The sequence below is a fragment of the Alligator mississippiensis genome, chromosome 1 (assembly GCF_030867095.1).
Source record: "Alligator mississippiensis isolate rAllMis1 chromosome 1, rAllMis1, whole genome shotgun sequence".
NCBI classification, from domain to species: Eukaryota; Metazoa; Chordata; order Crocodylia; family Alligatoridae; genus Alligator; species Alligator mississippiensis.
The window spans coordinates 229,295,292-229,320,239 of NC_081824.1; the positions used below are offsets into that span (position 1 = coordinate 229,295,292).

Here is a 24,948-nt window from a genome sequence, read left to right on the forward strand (position 1 = left end):
GAGCATCCCACAGGAGTGTGAGGGGGTGCCCTCCAAGTACTTCCAGTCCACTTCTGGGTCTGCCAGGGACCGTGCAGGGGGGCCCCCCTGTGCTCCCTCTGTCTCGGTGATCAGCCGCAGGGGGACCATGGGTGCCCCCACAGACCCAAGAGGCATCAGTTGCTGAGCCAGGACAGCGTGGGTTGCCACCCACGTGCTCCCCAGCAGACCCAGAAGTGGACTGGAAGTGCACTGAGTTTTCATTGAGCGTGAAAACCAGCCAGAATCAGCAAGCTCAGACATTATGTAGAGCTACATCAGTAGTTGTAGCAAGTATTGTAAAAGGAGCGGTTTAAAAACAAGCAGCTGTGATCAGGACGCCGATGATATGCAGAGATACTAGTTGACAGTTGTTTGCTCTGATATCCATTGGAGGTCCTGATTGTCTGACCCAGATCTCTGTCCTAACTTTCCTGTTGGTTTTTTAAATGCTATCTTAATTTATTGTTGATGTTTTTGCTGATATTATGTTTTGTTTTAGAAGATGTTATTTAAAGAGAAAGATGCAACCATAGCCATTGGAGTCATGTCATATGACAGAAGTATAGCCTTCTGGGTATATCTAAACTACGCTTCATTCCACTCATGTAGACATGCCTGGGTTTGTTTTAAACTAGGTAATTTTGGTACTGCCAACAGTGTAGCTGTGGTACCATAGTGTCCAACATGGGTTAACTCTCCAAATACTTACCCAGCTTCTTGAGTGAACTTTCCAGCTCTTGCTGGGCCCTGGGCTGCCACAGGTATTCTGCTGGTGAAACCCAAGCTAGCTAAGTTAAAACTAGCACAGGCCAAACTACACAAACTGCAGTCACTGCAGAGAAGACAGATCCCCTGATATTGTCATGTGCCTGGGCAGGAGAAGGAAATAGATCTTGGTTATAATCACTCTCTGTAGTTCATTTCTATTTCACCAGCTATCTGTTATAAAAGGATAGAAAATTCCTAAGAAATATTTGGCAGGAAGTATGTTTTCCTGCCTTTCCACAGTCATTAGAGGTTTTGCTAATACCTGCTTTGCTTTGTAAGGAGTCTCTCTGAATATTTGAGGAGCTCTCTTCCTTTCCCTTCTCCTTCCAAAGTTACTGTTTTTTAGGGATTACAAGAGGTTAGAGGGGAGAGTGCTCTGGCTCAGTGGGCCCTTTCTCAACCTTTCTAGCTGACAGGGAAATTTAGGGATGGGTTTTTCTGAAGTGTTCAGCATTGCCCTAAGTCTGCTCCTATTGAATCCACTCCCCTATGCCTCAATAGAATCAGAGTTAGCCCAGTACTATATAGTTCTTAAAAATCCCATCTAGGTGTTTATGCTCCATTACCTGTTTAAATTTTTTTCATGGTCTGTTGATGTTCTGTATTAAAGCTGCCTTTCTGATTCTTTCATCAATTAGCCATAAAATCTTCTGTCAGTGTGAATTGGCTTGTAGTTTCTTGTTGAAAAATGGTTGTGAAGTCTTCTAAATATAGTTCAGAAAGTGAAAAATGTTAAGGAAGAGGATATGGTTTTAAGTTCATAACTAAATCGGGTTTTTTTTGTTTGAAAAAAGGTGTATAGCTGTTTGCTGTCTTGGAGTTTGGATATGTGAAGAATTAACACAATGCACAAACCACCCCCAAGTGAAGGATGCAATAAATGTTATAGGTGTGACACTAAAGGTATTAAAATGGAATACATCTATGATTAACAGATGGAAGGTGTATGAAAATATTACTTGGAAAATTCACCAGTTATGTACTTACATGCTTTTCTGACTCAGGATCAAGATGAGTGTTGCATTCTGATGATTGGTTCTTCTGCAAAAGTGTGTATACTGTTCAGTAGGTTCAAAATAGTCTATGCATATTTGGCTTTTAAATATTTTTTTAAAAACAGAGGAATTTGCTGTGCGTGGAACTGCTCAGCAGTTTTTCCTTTCTTTTGAAGGTTTTTTTTAGGACCCCTCTATATGTTTTCCAGCTGCACCAAAGACATAAAAAAAGAAAAGAAAATGCACAGATATGAGTTGGCCACTCTGTTGCTGGAGATACTTACGGTTAAATGCAAAGAACATACTGAAAAATAAGCATTTCCCCATCATCCCTAAAGCACAGCCCATGTGTACACAATTGAAATGAAATTAATGAAATGGTTTTACTTCAAATTTTAGTGAGGAGAGTGAATGAATCATAAAAAGATTTTTATCCTTGCACAGTACAGTTGCTTATTAGATACAACTTCTTTGACTATGCTGAAGACATGTAATGAAGGAGTAGGACTTTGTTAAGGAATAATAAGTTCCTGGTAGTCTATAAATGCTCTGGCTAAGATGACAAGGTTCCTTGGGTGAATTTGATATCTGTTATTAGACCAACCCAAATAGTTGGAGAATATTTATTAAGCAAGCTTTCGGGTTCAAATCCCTTCGTCAGGCTAAGGAAGTTTCAGCAGTTGGTGTGTGCTCTTCCTGGATGGAATGAAAAGTAAAGAAGCCAGGGGCTGGGCTGGGCTGGGCTGGGCTGGGGAGTCAGTTGCCAGGCAGATTATAATGTATCAAAAATCCAATGTCTATGTTTAGTCCCTGATCTCTAGTATCCAGCAGGTTGATGAAATGGAGCTCATAGGCTCGTCTCTGGGAAGTGTTGTGTAAGTTTCCCTTGAGGATCAGGACTGAGAGATTAGAGAGAGAGTGGCCCTCCTGTGAGAAATGTGCCCCCACCGGTAATTGGGTATTTCTGTCTTTGATGGATTTCCGGTGTGTGTTCATTCTGGTGCACAGTTGTTGTTTGGTCTCTCCTGCATATTTTCCATCAGGGCATTTGGTGCATTGGATGAGGTATATTACATTTCTGGAGGTGAAGCTGTAAGATCCAAGGATGCTGATGGCTCTGTTGTGGGGTGTAGTAATTGTGGGGGTGGTGGAGATGTGTTGGCAGGTTTTGCATTTCTTGTCATGGCATGGTCAGAATGAACGCACACCGGAAATCCATCAAAGACAGAAATACCCAATTACCGGTGGGGGCACATTTCTCACAGGAGGGCCACTCTCTCTCCAATCTCTCAGTCCTGATCCTCAAGGGAAACTTACACAACACTTCCCAGAGACAAGCCTTATGAGCTCCATTTCATCAACCTCCTGGATACTAGAGATCAGGGACTAAACATAGACATTGGATTTTTGATACATTATAATCTGCCTGGCAACTGGCTCCCCAGCCCAGCCCCTGGCTTCTTTACTTTTCATTCCATCCAGGAAGAGCACACACCAACTGCTGAAACTTCCTTAGCCTGACGAAGGGTTTTTGAACCTGCAAGCTTGCTTAGTAAATATTCTCCAACTATTTGGGTTGGTCTAATAAAAAATATCAAATTCACCCAAGGAACCTTGTCTGCCTATGTCCTTAGACCAACACGGCTACAACCTAAAACCCTGGCTAAGATGAGACATTCATCTGAAAATAAGTTTTGATGGTAGGAAGGAGATTCCCTGAGATAGTGTTGAATGACTTCAGGTATCATTCTAAACAATTGGTAATTAGTAGACCCGGCAGGGGAGGTGATTTTACTCAGTGTAACAGTTTTTGGCATAAGTATTAAGGAAGTGTTTGCTTGTAGCAAATAGAATGAACTCACAGGTGTTTTTAAATGCTAAATAATATTATTTAATAAATCTGCTGACACTTTTTACTAATGTGTTATCAGTAAGTACCATATGTACTTGACTCCAAGACAACTGTGAATTTAAGATGACACCCTCCCCCCATTAATTAGATTCTGTATACATTAAATGTATACATTTGTTATAATTTAGAGACCTACTTAATTCATGGTTTCGTGGAAACCGCGAAAGCCAGGATTGTCCATGAAATCAACAACAACAAAATTAAAATTAAATGCTGACTCCTCACTGGGAGGTCCTTGATGCCAGGAGGGGAAAGCACTGGCCCGAAGGGCAGCAGACAAGTTGGCAGATGCCCCTTCATCCCTCCTTTCCCCAGTGGGGCCTCTCTTCCAATCAGCACTGAGGGGCAGGGCCATGATATGCCTGCAAAATGGGCTCTGCACACTGCAAGCAGGCTATAACAATCCCTTTGTCTCGCCACAATTTAGGTAGGTCCCTAGTTATAATTTTCCATGTAATTATTGGAGGGTTTTCTTAAATTCATCCCCCAACCCCCACTGCTGCAGTGGGGAAAGCAGTGGCGAGAGGGGGGGCAGTTAGTGGAGGCAATGGGGGGCCCAAGGTGGGGAGGACAGGTGGTGGGGGTAGGGAGAAAGGGCGGGTGCCCAAGACTGCAGGGGAGGGGGCAGCAAGCAGCAGCTGGAGCTCTAGCCCCAACCCCAGGTTAGGATCAGAGCCAGAGTAAAAGCAGCTGCCTCCCTTCGCCCCCCCCCCCCAATTTCATATTCAATTCTAAGATGAGAGTTTTTTCACCCATGTTAAATGGGGGGAAACAATTATCTTGGAATTGAGTTAATATGATAACAACCAAGCAAAGAAGAAATGGAAATCAGCTTACATACTTTTAAATGATCGTTCAGTGATAATCTTTATTCTTAGCATGTATATTTACATATGCGTGCTTGAAATTTAATGTTTTCAGATATGTATTGGTAAATAAAAAACAAGAAGTCTAAATGCCTCTTACGAGCATGAAGCATGATTTAAAAGGATTTACTATGTGAAGCAATTCTAAATTCAAAAAGTTCATACAAAGATTAACTTCTCACAGAAACAAATTTGGGATTATACTTTTTTAGTGATGGTATTATTTATTCACATAATAATGGATTCTATATTATGTGTTTATTCTAATTGTAGATAGCACAGGTCATAACATCTGTAGTTAAGTTTGTCTGATGCTTTCTTGTGTTTTCAGTTGCTTGCCAAATCATAACTATTAAGGCTGAAATTGGTCCATGCCCGATATCTGCCTGTGACTGATTTGTTTATTAATTTAAAGATTTCAGTTAAAATGATTCATTTGTTCCCAAGAAAGAGAAGGGGAATGTATGTTGTTTTATCCGTGTTAAAAATAATATAATTGTTTCCTGAGAAGCCCAGTTCCAAGAGTACTTTGGTTTTTTAGTCAGAGGAGTAGGTGTCAGGAATGTGCCATTTGTTACCTTGGCAAAAATGTTTTCAGCTCTGGTTAAATTCTAAGTTTTTAAATGGATCTTGTTAGAGTGTCCCCATCCTCAGTGGTGACTTGTTAGAGTTTAGCAGTTAATTCCCTGAAGATTTCAACTACACTGAGCATGCTTGGTCCCCTCAGAGACCTTACCTAGCAACTAAGGGCGCCTGTACACGTACATTGAGGCTGCTCTGACACGTTGTAATAACAGTGTGTCAGAGTAGACTCGATTAGTCAAGTCTGCCGGAGCTTGGTAATTAACACACTCCAGCAGACTCTAGTGTCACGTGTCATCATCCCCACGCTGAAAAATGGCGGCGGGGCACTTTAACTAAAGCTTACTCACTGAGTTTTAGTTAAAGTGCCCCACCCGCCATTTTTCAGTGCAGGGATATTGATGCATGTGACTCTCCACATGCTTTAATTAGAGAGGCTCTTGGCAGCATCCCCCCACCACCTCCCACAGCACGTGTATGAATGCCCTCACGTTTTTGCGTGCACCATCTCCACAATATGGCTGTGCAAGGTTCTGCATACAATAATATATGACCATGTAATATAATGAAGAATATACACAACCAAGCCAAGTTAAGGCTACACCAATAACCTTCAATTTTGTATTCCCTAGCACTGAGTATTGAATTGAGCTACTTTGACAATCTTTTACTGTAGTTTTTATGGATCTCATGCTTTATAAAATAGAAAAGATTGTGGCACAAACTGTATATAAATATTTTCTTCTGCTATGGTGGTAATTAACTTTTTTTTTCTCTTACAGTTTTCTAATAAATTGGTAGCTCAGATAGCTTGTGATGTTCTACAACTGCTAGTTTCATATTGGGAAAAGATTCAGAAGTACGAATCTTCTCTGCCCCGGAAAATTACTGAAGTATGTCTATCTCTTAAAATACTCATCTGTGGGAATGGCTAATACTGAAGTTCTGTATTACTTTTTAATAAAGAAATTTAATTACATTTAATTTAACTCTTAACTTCCCTTGGTCGCTATTAAGAGAGGTATCTGTGGTAGTTCCTGGAACGTGATTGTTTTTTCTAGCTTGCACAAATTTCTTCTGAGGATAGGCTAATTGGAGAATAGGAACTTTGGACATCTATACACATGCTCCGGGGCAGGCACTTTAATTAGAGCAGCTCCCAGAGCCACTCTGATTAAAGTGCCCACAGCATCATGTGTATTCAGTGTCCTATGCTTCAAAATGGCAGTGGGGGCACTTGAACTAAAGCTCGTTTGACGAGCTTTACTTCAAGCACCCCTGCTACCATTTTGAAGTTCAAGGATGCTAAACAGACATGACACAGAGACTGCTCGAGCATATTAAATAAAATGCTCAGCAGACTCGATTAATTGAGTCTGCTCAGACACATGGTAATTAGCACACATTGGAGCAGACATCTGGCATGTGTATAGGTGCCCTTTCAGTTTAGTTCAGGCATCTTATACAAAGTCAGAGGTTCAGGCCCTGTGTACTTAGTTTAATAAACAAAATGTCTTTTTATAATTTTGCATGTCTGAGGATTTGTTTCTTTTACGCAGATCCTTGTGGCCACTATTGCATTTTTATTGCCTAGTGCTGAATACTCTTCTTTGGAAGTGGATAAAAAGGTATGCGACTTAAAGCACTAACCTTGTATTTGTTTGTGTTATTTGTGGTACTTATTGAATGGAATGCCTTAATCCTGAATCTATTGTTTTTAACTGTGTAGCTAATGAATGCTTTAACATTTTTGTGAATTTGATGAGTCATCCTTGCATATTGTTTTTGCATATTTCTGTTTAGTTTATAGTTTCATTATTACTTTGCTTGTTGGATTGGTGTATGGCATTACCACTGAAAACCTTACTAGAGCCAGCCTCTGTTGGAGTCCTTGAAGATCAGCATTCATCCAAAGCTCCATTACTGGATTACATATACAGGGTAACTATGAAAGATCAACTCATTATGATTCAACCTAGAATACTTTTATATCCCAATAGGCACAAAGAACCATTTAGCTAGAATTGTGGAAGCATGGGCAATGAAAGCTGGAAGCATTGTCAGAGTGTAGAGAGGAGACAATATCTCAGTAGCATATAAGAGGTCATAGGGTAAGGATAAACTATGTAAGGTTTTGAAAGGAAGGCAAAAGTGTTCGAAGCTGATTTGATGGAGATGCCAGACCCTGGGATGGGATGCAGAGTGAGCCAGGAAAATGATCTTTGCAGCCATGTTTTGACTTATTGCAGTTAGGGTGAGATTGCATTTAGCAAGGTTAGGAGCTCACGTTTTGGATTTGTCAAAGCACAAGATGACAATGAGATTAGCATTTCCTGGATTATAGCATATGCTGCTGTAGTAAATAATCAACATCTTTTGTAAGTATAACTCCTCACAACATTTTCCTTAATTGATATCTTTATGTACAGTTTATTTCTAGTACTGTTTCTTTTTTTATTCTTGTAGGTTCTGCACTGTTGTGTTTATGGCTCAAGCACATATACACAACAAAGCCATTATATTTTGAGTCTTGCTGATCTCTTATCTAATGACTATGATCCATTTTTGCCATTGGGAAATGTCAAGACTTCTGAGCTGGCACCGTCTCCCTCCTCCACTGATTTGGGTAATCTACTCACTGTTGCAGAGGGTAAGGAACTCCACAAACAGCTGCTTGCCAGTTGCCAGCATTTCCCTATTTAACAACTGAAAGATATACTAGAATTCTATGTAGCTTTTTTAGCTGAAAAATATGTGTGTACTTATCACACACCCAATCCTGTACTTAACAGGAAAATGTTGAGGTTGAATATGTAGTCAGGATCAGTTTATATGAGTGTATTCATTATAGATTTGTGCGTCTTACAATCCTAAAAGGAGGTCTCCAGTAGCAGTAAATATGTCTTTATTCATTTTAGTGGATATTATTAATTCATACAGATTAAATTTACTTTTAGAGCAGTGCAACATTTCATTTACTACCTTACATATGCAAAAACATAAGAATTAAAAACATAGATGCAATATAAAGATGTGCAGGATAATGCTAGATGCAGTATAAGGATGTGCCAGATAACAGTAGACTTCCTGTGGTATCTTGACATGTAGTACCCTGTGTTAGTTACTGGAACACATTTTTATCACTGTGTAATGTTTTCTTTTTAATCCTCTTGTGCCTGTGGGGTTTTTTTAGTTTAACAAAAATGTTATAAACATTAAAACCTGTTGTTCTGTGCACATTTCTTGCTAAGTGGGTACATTTTGTGAACAGCAGAAAGATAAAAATAGATACAAGGTAGATTGGTCACTTAGGTAGAACAGAATGTTTCTCTTCTTGGATATGTTTGTGCACATTCTGTTTGGCTTGTCCAAAATGAAACGGGTACAGAGAAGGGCTGCAAGGGTGATTGGGGGACTGAAGAACCTTTCTTACAAGAAGTTTGCCTTGCAAAATGAAGGCTAAAAGAGTATATGGTTGCTTTCTATAAATACCTGAGAGGGGAAAATACTGGGGAGGGAAAAGAGCCTTTTAAGGTGAAGGAAAAAGTGTGGTCAACAGCAAATGTGTATGAATTGGCCATTAATATATTTAGGCTGGAAATTAGAAGGTTTTTAACTATCTGAAACAGCTTCCCAACAGGAGTAGCACAGACCAAACACCAAGCAAGTTTTAAGATAATGCTTAATCAGTTTACCAAAGGGATCATATCATGGAGGGCCCTTCTATGCAGAGGTTTCTGTTCTTTTTTTAATCCTCAGCTGCTTTCCACCTAATGTTTAAAAATGCAGGAAATATCCCTTTCATTTGTTACATGCTTATTACCTACTGTCTCACGCACCTTTGTTAGGTCTGGCCATATCAATATAGTAGACTTAATCAAGTCAGAGGAAAATAGAAATGTTGCTGTTACAGCTGTTATAGTAGCAGTAGGCATTGTAGGAGCACTCAGTGTGTATTGTTCAAATTATAATACTAGGATAGGCTGAAAATAAAGTATTAATTTTATAAGGTAACTAGCTGCAATAATTAAACTAAGCTAAAACATTAAAATTATGAATTGATTTTTTAATTTTTTTTTTTAGTATTCTCTGAAATCACTAAAACTTTTAGACATAATTCCCACCATTTGAAAACAGGGCAGCTTGAGCTGACTATTATTTTTATATTACCATATTCACTTGAATCCAAGACAAGGTTTTTATTCCCCATTCAACTTGGGGGAAAAAGAATCCTTGTCTTGGATTTAAGTACAAGTGGCAGAGGGAGGGGGCAGCAGCTGCAACTCTGACCCTGAGCCCAGGGTCAGAGTGGCAGTTGCTGCCCCTGTCTCTGCCCTGCTACCACCACTGCTTACCTTCGTGTTACAGCTCCAGTTTTGGCTGGAGCCCCACTCTGGCTCAGGGCATGAATTCCTCAGCCTTGCAACAGTAGCAGCAGTGGCAGCAGCTCTGGCCCCAGCTTTGAGGCCAGATCCAGAGTTTCTGCTGCTGCAACCTCTGTTGTGTGGCTGGCTGGGGGCTGGAGGCAGCATGTGCTCTGTGCTCCATGTTGTTGTCCAGAGCAGGGCCTGAGCCAGAGTCAGAGCTGCAATGATGTGGGGGACAGGCAGCAGGAGATGCAAATGAGGGAGTAGTGAGGGGTATGGGTAGGCCACTTGACTCCCATGCTGCCTTCCCACCCACCACCTGCCCCCCACCTGCTGTTTGCTATGCTGCAAGGTGGGACCAATTTAAGATGACCCTCCAAAAATTAGATTTTATACATGGAAAATTATATATAATTTTAGATCTTAAATTATAAATTGTATTGGATTGGGGTAAACATGGTACTTTCCTGAATTAATTAAAACTTAAACATTAATTGATTTGACCCATCTAATAGCAAAGTTAATGTAGAAAACTAACTCCCCCACCCCGGCTTTGATGAGTTCTTCCATTTTCCATCTTATCATGCATCCAGCAAGCCACCTATTACCCACACCCTCTCAATTTCTCATCTTTTGATTGACCTTTTGCATTTTCTACCTTGTAATTGCCCACACAGAGTAATACTCACTGGTATAGGATACCTTTGCCTATCTCTCTTGATTCATAGAGGGAGGACAAGTTCCGTTAGTTCTTTACCTTTCAACATTATCCATGGAGTCTAGGGGTTTTTTCTCTTTTTGAGGGCAGGCTGCATGAAAATACTCATACAGGAATAATCTTAAGAAAAGCAAAGTATATTAAAATAGAGAAAACGGAAGCAAACGATTTGTTTTTAGATTTGCCATTCTTGAAATTATGAGACGCATTCAGTTCAGTTATATATCATGGGAGCAACCCTCCCCTCTCCCCCTGCCTCGCACAAATGCATTGTTTTCCCTACAGGAATCACTACTGTTTAGAGAAAGGAATCTCCCTCTTTTCCTCCTTCTCAAAACCATCCCAATTGCACACTTTCCAGGCCAATTGTCTCTACCTCATGATACACACAACAGAGGAGCAGATTCATATGTCACTTTGAAGACATGTCATAGAGAAGAGGTATATTACTGAGTTGTCATTGTTAGCCTTCTTTCAAAAACTTAATGGCATAGTTCAGACACCAGCATTTACAGGCTTGCTTGTCGGGTAATATCTAATTTTGGTCAGTCCTCTTGCTAAAACTCCTAAAGCAAGGTTTGTTGGTTCTCTTTGTCTCTGTCTACCTCTCTCTCTCCCCTTATGTACAAGGACCCATATTTCTTGCATAAAAAATCCTTGCTTCTTGGACAAGAACCCAGGCATTTTCACAATAGGGTTCAGCTGCATTTTATGGCTGCCTGTTGGAGTGAACTTGAAGCCTGTCAGGTTTCAGCACTGAAACAAAAGCTAAATGCTTGACTCTGTCAAAAGATTTTTTTACTCATGGTTATTGTAGAGTATGGAGGATTAATGTGCGTTACTTCTAACTAGCCTATCAGTTTACCAATTTGTTATTATCCTGCCTGAATACCTAGAGGAATACCTAAAGGAAACTACAGAGCTGATTCTCTCTCAGTAGAAACCACAAGTATACAGATATTTGGGAGTTTTCTTCCAGAGCAAAAATGGCCACTCCAGGATAAAACCCAGAGACAACCATATTAAATTGCTCCCAAGAGAGTTTCCCCTGGGAGACTGAATGTCTGTACACTTCCTTTTATGAAAGAAGCCACAACACAGTTCTTCAGCATACTAGGGTGCTTCATCCCCTGCTTTCCCCCCAGGACATGGTGTCACTCAGGCTGGACCCTACAGCTCCAGGTGAGCAGGGAGCAGAACATGCCCCTTTCACCATCCCCACATTGTGCTTCAAGGAGACCCAGGCTGATTCCAGGCAGTCTGAGTCAGCCAATCCAGGCTGCCCTGTGCTGCTGGCATCTGTCTTCAGGCAGACTGAGGGAGCTGACAGAGCATGCTGAGATGTGTGAACAGAGGCCTTCTGGCTGTGCAATGTCAGTGCTGCTAGCTCTCTGGTCCTTATGGGCTCAGCATCCAAATGTCTGTTCAGACATCTCTAAGTTATTTTTTTCTATCAAGAAAACAAACCCAGGAGAATTCCACCAAATTATTTGGGTGTATGTATGCATGCAGCCTAACAGAAATGAAACAATGGGAAGGATAAAATGTTATCCTAAAGAATACCAAGGGATTTCAGGGAAACAATGGAAAAGCTATTAAGTAGAAAATAACACCCACCCCCCTCCCTCCCCAGGCTGGTGCCCACTACGGCTGGCAAAGATTATTCTTTCTAGGACCAAAGGGCATTTTAAATCAGAAAGATGTCACCCTAGGAAAGAAATAGGTAAATAAGGATACTGAATGGGTCATCAGCAAAGACTGAAACTGAGAGACTAAGCCAGAAATCATGTTGCAGCCAATCAAGCTGTCCTCCCCACCCAGAGAGAGAGGTAATTGGACTGAAACAAGCTTAACACAGTTTGCAAGGAAAGATTAGGACTTAAGTATGGGGAAATATTTCTAAAGACTTGTATTGCTTAAACATTTGGCTTTGAATATTCTCTATCTTGAAATAAAAGAATAAATAATGCTTTGTTTTGAAAAAGCTGTTTCTCTGTGATTGCAAATTAATTCTGTCACAGGCTTTTGATGGAAAAGGGTTTATGGTGCCAAACTCAGTTGAGTCGGTCAGCAAACAGGAGCTATAGCCCAGAGATCCAGTGAGAGTGATAGCTTTATGTGTTTCTACCCAGGTAGGTAGCCAGATGTACTTAAAGGCTCTGAAAAGGAGGTAAAACACAGCTCATCCGTAACTGTGGCATTCTTCTTCTAGATTTTAATCTGATCTGGACAAGAAATTATATGCTGTAATATTCAATATTATGTAACAAAACTTCATAGAGCCACAAAGAATGTTTAAAAGCAATTATCTGTTCAACTTTTTTAAAGATGTAAATCATTGAAAAGATGTTTAAGCTGTCTACTAAGAGAGGTGTTAGAGCTCACCTCTGGAGGGTGGAGGGAGAGGAAATACCTCACAACCCACTTCTGTTATGTCTTGCAAATGAGTGGAATACATCTAAACCATTGTGTTGGAGGGAAGGCAGCTACTTTGTGCCTTTGAGGAGGAAAGATATGTAGTAAAGTTCAGTAGTCTCAAAAGCTCCTCTCTTCAAAAGTCCTAAAGAATTAAAACCATGAGATTATGTTGACACTGACTGTTTTCTTCAGTAGTCCAAGTTCTGCTACATATGCTTTTCTACCAATTTCCTTGATCTCCAACATAGAACTTGCTCCCTACATTCAGTGCCTCATTCTGAAGTGTGTCTTCTTAAAGGCTATCACATTAGCTGGGAGAGTGAGCAAGTTATAGACGCTTATGGCCTCATGTGACATTATGGAAAGATGAGGTTGTGCTATAGTACTACACCCAAAAATTCATTCCTAAATTGGGCTCAGAATTTCATGTAAACCAAATAAGTTGTCTGTGAAACTTTTTAAAAGATCATCAAGCCATGGCCTCATGGAGACTATCAAAACAGTGACCTTGAACGAGCATTCAAACAAGTGTTTATTTCTAATAATGAAAAGCTGGAAGTCTGAGAGAGGAAGCAGTATAGGCATGCAGCTGCCCCCTCTGCCCTGCTCTCCATGCTTTCCTCAGAGTGGAGAGCTTTGGCAGGTGCTCCAGTCCCCTCCTACACTGATCTGGGGAATGGGTGGGGGACTTTGCCCTGCTGCTCCTCTCCCCTACCAGATCAGACTGGAAGGGGTGCGTTCATTCTTGCAAGAGTCTCTCTCACGGGGGAGCTCCAGAGGGGCCATGTTTCTCCCCAGGAGAAATTGAATTAACACCTTTACGCTGATAGTTTCTACCAGGACAGCAGTATTTCACGGGTTACCAGCTGCTTGGTGGACCTAGCCCATAGAACATCGAGGCTTACTTAGCACAGTGCAAGCACCATCATTGTCCTGCTTCAGGGATGTTCAGGTATCAGATATCTATAAGGCAGAAATGTAGAGCAGCCCCTTTTTGTTTGCCAGATGCTTTGCCTTAGACACGATTGCTAGATCAGCTGTTTGCCTGGGGAAAGCAGTACTCCTGTCCTTGTTGAAGCATGCAGCTGGAAGTTCCCACTCCTACCATCCTGAGTTGATACCTGGATCTACACTAAGACATACTGAAAGAAAGAATGATAACTTAACCAGAACTCTTTAAGAGTTCTCTGTAACTTTTAAAAATGTGTAGCCCAAGCAGACACAGATATTCAGACAGAGTTGATCTTGCCTCCATGAGGTACATTTGCATCTACAGCTGGCTTCACACTGGCAATGTTGTGAAGAACCATGGTTTTGATAGAGTAAGAACCTGTTCTTCCTGCAGGCACAGCCACTTTTGAAAAAGATGTAGGCTACTCTGCTCCACCGCAGATGGTAGCCAGACTGGATTCTCTGATTAGAAGGGCATACTGTTTGGGAACTCTGGGATTCCATATCGCCAATTACCAAGCTGTCTTGGCCGATATCCATTCCAGCTCTGGGACTGAGGTGTTCCCTTTACTTTGATTATGCCCCTGAGGAAGAAGACAGCTAAAAATCTTGTTATTGATGGTTACATGGCTTTTAAGCAGGGTCTCTCTGCTTCACGTGATATATCAGGAAAAGTAGGCAACATACGCAGTTGGTGTTCCCAAATTAAGTTATTCGTCATATACCAGTATGTTGTGACTAACCAAGAACATATTCCCATTTGCTAGCAAGGGCTTGTCTAACAACAAATCTCACACGGTATAGGAAAGATCTTTGGGGATGACCTAGCCTTGTCTAAGAAGGATACCCTGTTTGTTGTCCAGGTTGTTGATGAAGATATTGAACAAAATCAGCCCCAGGACCAACCTCTGGGGCACTCCACTTGATACCAGCTGCCAACTAGACATCGAGTCATTGATTACTACCCTCTGAGCTCAACAATCCAGCCAGCTTTCTATCCACTTTACAGTCTGTTCATCCAACCCATACTTCCTTACCTTGCTTGAAGAATGTTGTTGAAGACTGTATCAAAAGCCTTGCTAAAGTCAAGGTATATCACATCCACTGCTCATCCCACATCCATAGAGCCAGTCATCTCATCAGAAGTCAGTCAGGTTGGTCAGGCATGACTTGCCCTGGGTGAATCCATGCTGACTGTTCCTAATCACCTTCTTTTTCTACAAGTGCTTAGAAATTAAGTCCCTGAGGACCTGCTCCATGATTTTTCCAGGGACTGAAGTGAGGCTGAGCAGTCTGTAGTTCCCTGGATCCTTCTTCCTTTTCTTAAAGATGGGCACTATATTTGCCCTTTCCCAATCATCTGGGACCTTTCCCACCCACCATGAATTTTCAAAAATAATGGCCAGCAGCTCTGCACTCACATCAGGCAACTTCCTAAGCACCTTGTGCATTGTGTCCAGCCCCATGGACTTGCACACATCCAGCTTTTCTAAATAGTCCTTAACCTGTTCTTTCTCCACTGTTGGCTGCTCACCTCCTCCCCAAACTGTGCCGTCAGGGAGCTGATCTTGCCTGTGAAGACTAAGGTGAAAAAGGTATTGAGTACTTAATTCCACATCATCTGCCACTAGGTTGCTTCCCCCGTTTAGTCAGGGACCCACACGTTCCCTGATCATCCTCTTGCTGTTGGCATACTTGTAGAACCCCTTGTTACCCTTCGTGTCCCTTGCTAGCTGCAACTCCAGCTGCATTTTCAGCTTCCTGACTTCATCCCTGCATGCCTGAGCAGTACTCTTATATTTCTCCCTAGTTGTTTGTCCAAGCTTCCATTTCTTATAAGATTCCTTTTTGTTTTTTAGCTAACTGAAGAGTTTCCTGCTAAACTGGTCTTCTGTCATATGTGCTAGTCTCCCAGCATATCAGGATGATTCATTCCTGTACCGTGGATAAGGTTTCTTTAAAATACAATCAATTCTCATGGACTCCTTTCTCCCTCAGACTGGCCTCCCAAGGGATCCTGTCCATCAGTTCCCTGAGTGAGTTGAAGTCTGCTTTTCTGACGTCCAGGATCCTTACTCTTCTGTTTTCCTTCCTTTCTTTCCTCAGGATCATGAATTAAATCAGTTTGTGGTAGCTGCTGCCCAAGTTTCTATCCATTGCTACATTCCCCACCAGTTCTTCCCTGTTTGTGAGCAGCAGGTCAAGAACACAGCCCCTAGTTGGCCTCTCCAGCACTTGCACTAATGAAACATGTTCCTCCTCCTCTGTTGCTAGGGCTCCATATCTCTTCTCCAGGCAAAGGTGGAGATTAAGACTTCTGCTTGCTGCCACAAGCTTCCACCTTTCTGGGAGTCCTCTTCCACCTTTCTGGGACTGCCTCTGGCAGTCCTTCCTCCACAGTCCTAGCAGCCTCTTTCAGCAATGAATCAATTAAGTCCTCATGGTGGAGGATGCTTCAGAGACATGCTACCTCCTCCTATAGCTCTCTTGCTTGCTTCCTGAGGGATGCTACTAGGAGGCATTGCTCACATCTCAGGCACTCCCCGACCTGGCTTGGAACCACATTCAGCAATGTGGTTCCCCACACCAAGGGGAAGAACTAGATTCGGGGCTCCTGAGGCAGCTCTCGGAGACCATAAAAGCTAAGGAGGCGATAGTCATGGGGGACCTAAACTACCCAGACATCTGCTGGGAGACGCAGACAGCAAAGTCCCACCGTTCACGCAGGTTCCTATCCTGTGTACAGGACCTCCACCTGACACAGGAGGTACACGGTCCCACTCGGAGGAATGAATGCCTTACTGGATCTGGTGTTGGCAACGGTGGATGATATGGTAGGGGACCTATAGATCGGTGGCCATCTGGGGGACAGTGATCATCTAATAATAGAATTCTTCATAAGACGTCGAGTGGGTAAGGTAACTAGTAGGGTGAAAGTGCTAGACTTTAGGAAAGCTGATTTCAATGAACTCAGGCGATTAGTCAAGGACGCACTGCAGAGTAGGAGTTTTGAAGTGATGGGAGCCCAAGAAGGGTGGCTGTGCCTTAAGGAAATGATCCTTCGGGCACAAAGGGAGATGACCCCGATGCGAGGAAAAAGAGGGAAAGGGACCAGGAGGCTTCCTTGGCTGACCAGAGAAATCCAGGGAAGCCTACGGGCCAAAAGGGGGGCACATAAAAAGTGGAAACAGGGAGAGATCACCAAAGAAGAGTATACCTCCTCTGCTCGTGCTTGAAGGGAGGCAGTTAGATGGGCCAAAGCTACCATGGAGCTGAGGATGGCATCCCAAGTAAAGGATAACAAGAAATTGTTTTTTAGATATATAGGGAGTAAAAAGAAGGCCCAGGGAGGAATAGGACCCCTACTAAATGGGCAGAAGCAATTGGTGACAGATAGGGGGGACAAGGCTGAACTCCTAAACAAGTTCTTTGCCTCAGTGTTCCTAAGAGAGGGGCAAGACAAGTCTCTCACGGATTGTAGAGAGGCAGCAGCAAGACGCCAGACTATCATGCGTAGACCCTGAGATGGTGCAGAGTCACTTGGAGGAACTGGATGCCTTTAAGTCGGCAGGCCCGGATGAGCTCCATCTGAGGGTACTGAAGGCACTGGCCGACGTCATTGCACAGCCACTGGCGGGAATATTTGAACACTCATGGTGCATGGGCCAAGTCCTGGAGGACTGGAAAAGGGCCAATGTGGTCCCCATTTTCAAGAAGGGGAGGAAGGAGGACTCGGGCAACTATAGGCCAGTCAGTCTCACCTCCATCCTTGACAGAGTCTTTGAAAAAATTCACAAGGCTCACATTCGCGAGAGCCCAGCAGGACAAATTATGCTGAGGGGAAACCAGCACGGGTTCATAGCAGGCAGATCATACCTGACTAATCTAGTCTCTTTTTATGATCAGGTTATGAAACGCCTGGACACAGGAGTAGGGGTGGATGTCGTATACTTAGACTTCAGGAAGGCCTTCGATACGGTATCCCACCCCATACTGGTGAACAAGTTAAGAGGCTGTGACTTGGATGACTACACAGTCCGGTGGGTGATGAATTGGCTAGAGGGTCGCACCCAGAGAGTCGTGGTGGATGGGTCGGTTTTGACCTGGAAGGGTGTGGGCAGTGGGGTCCCGCAGGGCTCAGTCCTTGGACCGATACTCTTTAATGTCTTCATCAGTGACTTGGAGGAGGGAGTGAAGTGCACTCTGTCCAAGTTTGCGGATGACACAAAGCTATGGGGAGAAGTGGACACGCCGGAGGGCAGGGAACAGCTGCAACCAGACCTGGACAGGTTGAACAAATGGGCAGAAAACAAGAGAATGCAATTCAACAAGGAGAAATGCAAAGTGCTGCACCTAGGGAGGAAAAATGTCCAGCATATACCTACTTAGGAAATGACCTGCTGGGTGGCACGGAAGTGGAAAGGGATCTTGGAGTCCTAGCGGACTCCAAGATGAACATGAGTCGGCAGTGTGACGAAGCCATCAGAAAAGCCAATGGCACTTTATCATGCATCAGCAGATGCATAACGAATAGATCCAAAGAGGTGATACTTCCCCTCTATCGGGCACTGGTCAGACCGCAGTTGGAGTACTGCGTGCAATTATGGGCACCGCACTTCAAGAGGGATGCGGATAACCTGGAGAGGGTCCAGAGAAGGGCCCCTCGTATGGTTAAGGGCTTGCAGACCAAGCCCTATGAGGAGAGACTAGAGAACCTGGACCTTTTCAGCCTCCGCAAGAGAAGGTTGAGAGGCGACCTTGTGGCTGCCTATAAGTTCATCATGGTGGCACAGAAGGGAATTGGTGAGGTTTTATTCACCAAGGCACCCCCCGGGGGTTACAAGAAATAATGGCCACAAGCTAGCAGAGAGCAGATTTAGACTGGACATTAGGAAGAACTTCACAGTTCGAGTGGCCAAGGTCTGGAACGGGCTCCCAAGGGAGGTGGTGCTCTCCCTACCCTGGGGGTCTTCAAGAGGAGGTTGGATATGCATCTAGCTGGGGTCATCTAGACCCAGCACTCTTTCCTGCCTATGCAGGGGGTCGAACTCGATGATCCATTGAGGTCCCTTCCGACCCTAACATCTATGAATCTGTGTGGTTCCAGCTTCTAATTCATGTCACCTTCTAAGGCTTCTGCACCATTTCTTTTCAGAAACCCTTCTCACAAGGATCTGCTCAGAGCAAAAATAGATTTTAAGTAACAAAGCAGTATAGAAGAAGAGGCTTGAGGCATTCTTTATCTTAAAAATGAACAGTATTTTAAATCACAACTACATTTGGAAGAAGTTGTATATTGTCTGACTCTGCTTTCACTGTGTACCACAAAAACAAAGTTGCCTTTTGCTCCCATACGGATTGTATACTGAAATTAATTCCAGCTAAATTAAGCCACGAATCTCCAAGTTTTCTTTCTAAAACTAAAAGAGAAATAGGGCACCTTAACCTTAAAGAGAGTTTTGACTTTATTTGGATAGAACTGAGACATTTAAGAAGTCTCCTAATTTTCTGCAGCCTTTGGGGGATCAGTCCAAATCCAGTTTGTTTGAATGGATTTGGTTGTGCATGTTTTTTAGCTGGGGTATGAGTATTTGAAGATTTTGAGGTTTGCTCTGCTAGAGCTAAAGCAGCATTTGATGCCCTTCTTCCATGTTGTTTCTGTGGTGGGCCAGTAGGGGGTGCTCCTGCATTGAGCCACCTGTCTCTCTGCGCCCAACACCTTCCAGTCTCCAAGTGCCTCCCTGGGGGCACCTCACATCCGGCCAACCCCCTTCCTGAAGCACACCCGCAAGCCTAGGGGTAACGCTGCCACCACCCAGAGTCTGGACTGACTTTGGCCCTGTGCCCCCTGGGAAACACAGGCCTGGTAGTCCTTGAGGAGTACTCGACCCACTGCAAGAACTTGGGGTGCTTCCCTCAGTCTGAAGCGCAAATGGTGGTCTCCCATAATCAGCTGAACCAAGGGGACCCCAAATCATAATCTAGACCCTCTCCCAATAAGTCTCCCATGCTAGATACAGAGGAGAACTGTATTGGTTGCAAGGAGTAGGTTTGGAATAGGGTACAGAGTAGAGCAATATCAAAGAAATACCTTAGAGCAAACAGTGGCATGGTAGCCTTTGATCACGCATCTGAGTTACTTCAAGCTTTATATCTAGTTAGATTTCAAGTAGCTTGCTCGCAAGTATCATCCAGAGGCAGGTGGAGATTCCCTCTGGAGGCAAGCAGTTCACTGAATATGAGTTTCAAGAGAGAGAGTGAGTTTCAGATGGTCCAGCTTCTCTGAGAGTTCTCATCATGGTTACTGCACCTCCTTCTGGGCAGTCTTCAACTTATATAGACCTTATGACCTCATTTACCTGATCCAATGAAGGCCAGCATCTGTCTGCTGCCAGCCAACTAATTTGAAATGCATCACTGCTTGCTGAGTAGACTGGCAGGGTCTCTAGCCCCCTCCCAGTCATGATGACATTGCTTAGAACAAAAGGGAGTTTAAGCCCCCACCCAGGTGTGTGAGGCCAGTCACGTAGGCAGAAGGACTAGGTTTCCCCCTCCCTCAAGAATGTATCCAGCTCAGGTTACAACTCGGGGTTACCTGAAGCCTATGGGACCAGAGGTGTCTGCCCTCTGCAGTGACCATGGTAACCAAATTGTCAGATTGGTAATCTGCCTGATAGCAGAGTTAGGAAGAGACAGAGATGGCATTTTGCCACACTTTCCACTGTAAATGTCTGGAACTTCAGCCCAGATCAGTTGTTTATTATTTTGGTGTCTAAACCTAGGGGCTTCCTGTGTGAAGACAATGAAGCAGACCTTTTTGCATTTGAATTTTTTGGCCCATCTTCCTGTGTTTTGTACTGCTTGTTTGTCACAAGTGAGAAAGTTAAGGATCTGTTTCTAAAATGAGATGTATGTTCTGGTAACTTTCTCAAGAATGTTTTCCTCACTTTATACATTGGTTACATATACCCACATTCTCATTTTACCCTAATTTTTACTCATTTAGCATCTATGAGTTGGCAGAGGAAACTGAGGTAGTTGTGGACTTAATGACCTCTTAAAATCTCAGCTTTTAGCATACAGTACTATGAAAAACAGTATATGCCAAAGGGAACTGTTTCTTAAAAGCTTCATAAAATGAGCCAGAAAAAGAGAACACATGCCAGAAGTGGAAGCATGCCGAGACAACACTTTTGAAGAGTCTACTGCTAAGTAACATTTCTACCTTGTGTGAAGGTAGTAATATTTTTAAATGGTCACTGAAATCCTGGTTCAAATTTATTTGATACTGGCAGTAAGATCAGGAACTTAAATCACAAATTGAACATGTTCATTTGTGTTTTCACTAATTTCACTATGATACAATTTCTCCAAAGTAAATAATGGATAGATTCTGAGAGCTTCCAGTTTGAACCTTCAGCATCATTAAATGGACCTTATTGTTATCCATAAACGCACCAGACCAGATAGTGCCAGTTATACTGAGGATGCTCTTTACATGCTGTATAACCATGGACTTGTAATAAAATTGAGCTTCAGGAATAAGAAACAAAGTATGTGTATGGATGATAGGTTTTGAAGTTCAGTTATGAGAATTGTTCAGATGTTCTTATAAACCAGGTGTCTAAAGAAAGTTGAAACACACACCCCAGCTCCTTCTTCCCTTCTTCAGCCTAAACTTCCAATTTAGAGGTGGTAAAGCTATTACTTGGTCTTCTTTGTTGTTATTATTAAAAAAGATGAATGCATTTAATTTATTTTGCCATTCCCCCTAAATTTTCCTGCTGAGATTTTTTTTCTGATTACTTGTGTCAGCAGGAGCAAGAAATCTTCTGTTCAAATTCACATTTCATTGGTGATTACAATAGTCTAATATTTTTCAAGTTTCTTTCAGAACCTCAATGGCCTACAAAACTGTATTTGTCAGTGATGTTTTTCATCAGTCAGATTCCTAACATGTCAGTGTCCCAAGAGACTTTGTGATTGCAAGAAGACTAATTCAGTCAAAGGAAAATATGATTTATTAAGGAATGGAGGATAAGATCTTTTAGATTCTTTTAAGTGCATCTCTTCACCCAGATCCTTGTTGCTAATTTTTCTCACGCTTCAGTATCTTTGAAATCAGTGCATGTGCAGGAAATTACATTGTGAGGCAAATGATTGGAATTGTAAAATAGAAGAAAATGACATTTGAAATGTAAAGTTTATTTCTGAAGAAATGTAAGACCTTGTATATTGTTTGTTAAAAGTTTCTGTAACCAAAAAAGGGACGATTTAAAAGGGGAAAAAGAGAGAAAAATCAAGATAGGCTAATAGCCTCCAGTGTGTCTTTTTATTGATTTAAATCTGCTGGTAAACATTTTAATTACAGTTTGCTACTGTTTCTCATTAGTATCTTTTCATTGATTGCTTTCAGAAAAAAAAAGAAGAAGCTTGGAATTAATACCTCTAACTGCGCGGATGGTTATGACGCATCTAGTAAACCACTTAGGTCACTATCCCCTTAGTGGAGGTCCTGCCATTCTGCATAGCCTTATAAGTGAGAATCATGAGAACTCGTACGTGGAATCTTCTGAACTGTCTTCAGAAGTCTTCCGAAGTCCAAACTTGCAATTATTTGTATTTAACGACAGTACTCTTATATCTTACCTCCAAATTCCTGCAGAAAGGAGATTGGAGACTGAGCCAGCAGGAGCTCCCTCAGATGTAAGAGTAATAGTCAGAGATATCTCAGGGAAATATTCTTGGGATGGCAGGATATTATATGGACCTTTGGAAGGCTGTATACCACGGCAAAATGGAATTAATTCACTTGTGATTTCAAGCAGTCGTGAGAAGCAATTTGAGTCTCCGACAGATGTTGCTCAAGTAGAAGAAGGAGAAGATGCTCTTGACACATTGCTGGAAAAGATTGGTAGCACTAGTCCTGAATGCCTTTTACATCCTCAGCGAAAACTGAATGAGCCATCACCTCCACCATTTGGTATGAACTGTGACCAAGAGAATGAGATCATAGAAGCCCTAATAAGGCAGAGTGCCCAAGAAAAAGAATATATATATAAATGTGATTCTGATCTTGATATGAAAATAGCTTATCAAGAAGAACCAAGTCCTGCTGAGCCACAAGCACCATTTTATTTCTGCAGGTTATTGTTAAATGACTTAGGAATGAACTCCTGGGATAGAAGGTAAGAATTTATGGCTGTATTTTGGTGGTGGTGGTGCTGCTGCTATTTAACTGAAACAAATCAAGACTCTCTTGTGTCTTCTTCCCCTGCCACACAGCTACTATTGTGATTTCCAAAGATACAGAAGCTGGAGCTGCTGGCATGATATTCTCTATGAAAAGGGTTCCTCGGTCTGAAAGGGCCCAAGTACAGTTAATTTCAGGATGACTTCAAAATTCATATTTTTTCTGAACACTGGAAAGAGTGGGAGAATTGTGAGATTGATTAGTAGTTGAAAAGAGAGTGTTGTTTCAGTTTTTACCATATAGTTTGAGTTGCTGATCGGATTCTAATAAGATTTGACTAGTGCAGTTTGTTCATAACAAATGCATTTCAAAACATACTGGTTCTTTCATCTTTTGCTTAGCTGTTTGAATAATAAAAACTTTCATGTGTTCTAAGAAGCATTTTCCTTTAAAATCTTTTTCTACTTTTGTAGAAAAAGCTTTCATCTACTCAAGAAAAATTCTAAATTACTGAGAGAGCTGAAAAATCTAGACTCCCGGCAATGGTAGGTAAAATGTACTAATCACGGTTAATGCTAAAACCATATTTTTGTAGTAAATCCCCCAAAACAGACATTCATACAAATTGTATGCATTAGCAATGCAGATATTTGTTCCTCTACAGATATGTGGCGTTTGTTTTATATTTTGGTGAGAGAACATTCATAGATAGTATATCAATCAGTCTGTGATTGCTTCCCCTGTAGCTTCTACAGTCCTTGTGGATGAGGCCCTCTCCCTGAGCTAAATATAAAAAGGTTTCTTTTCTTTTCTTTTTTTCTTTAATTGGATTGGGATTGTGAAATTGAAATAAACAATATTCCTGTTTGATGCCAGTTTCCATCATGGTAAAAGGAACCAGGAGGTATTTTAAATTTATAATGTTTAATCAACATTTTCCATAAAAAGAATTTCCTTTGAGATGATCCACATGACGACATCAGGTCTGAAAGGAGCCAAATGTAAACCCACCTCACTAGGAAAAGATAGTGACAGAATAAAGTTCTGAATGTTATGGTGTTCTTTGCCATTCCTTAATGTGTGATTTTTCTTTGATAAGTGACATTAAAGAGACATTGTAAGATTTGTACTGTGCCTCAGTAATCTTCATACCAATTATGCTCAGTTTACTCTCATATAAGCCTTTGTTTAACTGCCAGTCCTGCAAACTAAACCTGGGATATAAAAGTCAGTAAATGTTTTTTTCCTTCTTGTACATCATTATCAGTAATTAAGATTTTGCAGGCCAAATTGTGCCCTCATTAACACCTGTGCAACTCTATTGTCTTCAGTGAGTTTGCACAGATGTAAGTGATTAACCCTGTAATTGGAACTTGGTAATCAATTCTTTTGCTGATGCACAAAAATAATAGAATCCAGTTCATTCTCAGAACCGTGTTGGCTCTGGGGTATAATGAGGACTAGAAAGAGAGAAAAATATATTTCTGCCCCTGAATTTGAGTTCTATGACTATATATATTTGTGTACCTTGAGTAAAATAGTATCATTTTTATGAAGTCACTTTTCAAAGTACAACTGCTCTTAATCTGAAATAAAATTGAATTAACTTTGATTTCTTATTACTTCTAATTGCAGTCGTGAAACTCACAAGATTGCAGTGTTTTACATTGCAGAAGGGCAAGAGGACAAATGTTCGATACTGTCTAATGCAAGAGGAAGCCAAGCATATGAAGATTTTGTTGCTGGATTGGGCTGGGAGGTAATAGTAACAAATTGAGGCAAGCTTTAAAATGATTATGTTGGATGGAGTTTCAACAGTGTTTTATAAGCTATGCAAATGTACACTGGGTGCATATTTTTTTTAATTTTGTGAGGAGAAATAAAGTTATATTTTATGTTACTGTTTAAAACCGTGACTCAACCTTCCAGCCCTGTGTGGGGTTGGTTCTTGGGTACAGTCCAATGCACCAGTCCAAGCCCACATGCCCAGATCCAGCCACGCACATTGGCCCAATTCTGGAAGCCCAAATTTGGCCGTGCATTTTCCCAACCCCACATGCTGCTACCATTCACCTGCCACCAAATTTCCAGACCCTTGGGAATCCCCATGTGCTGGATGACATGGCTCTGGAGGCCAGATCTGCCCTGCAGGCTGGG

At 41.9% G+C, this 24,948-nt stretch overlaps 1 protein-coding gene across 5 annotated transcripts in view; it reads left to right on the forward strand.

Moving 5' to 3' along the window:
• The window catches only part of RALGAPA2 (Ral GTPase activating protein catalytic subunit alpha 2), a 374,428-nt gene that overhangs the window by 221,929 nt on the left and 127,551 nt on the right, over positions 1-24,948 (forward strand). For all 5 annotated transcript variants that reach the window (XR_009458933.1, XM_019491013.2, XM_059720247.1 and 2 more), the window contains exons 27-34: positions 1,584-1,692; positions 5,927-6,037; positions 6,704-6,772; positions 6,948-7,085; positions 7,611-7,794; positions 22,015-22,786; positions 23,265-23,336; positions 24,427-24,550. Coding sequence is in view for 4 of the 5 variants with exons in the window: in XM_019491013.2 (XP_019346558.2) it covers positions 1,584-1,692; positions 5,927-6,037; positions 6,704-6,772; positions 6,948-7,085; positions 7,611-7,794; positions 22,015-22,786; positions 23,265-23,336; positions 24,427-24,550 (1,579 nt within the window). In the remaining variant the exon portion in view is untranslated. The remainder of the gene's footprint in view (positions 1-1,583; positions 1,693-5,926; positions 6,038-6,703; positions 6,773-6,947; positions 7,086-7,610; positions 7,795-22,014; positions 22,787-23,264; positions 23,337-24,426; positions 24,551-24,948) is intronic.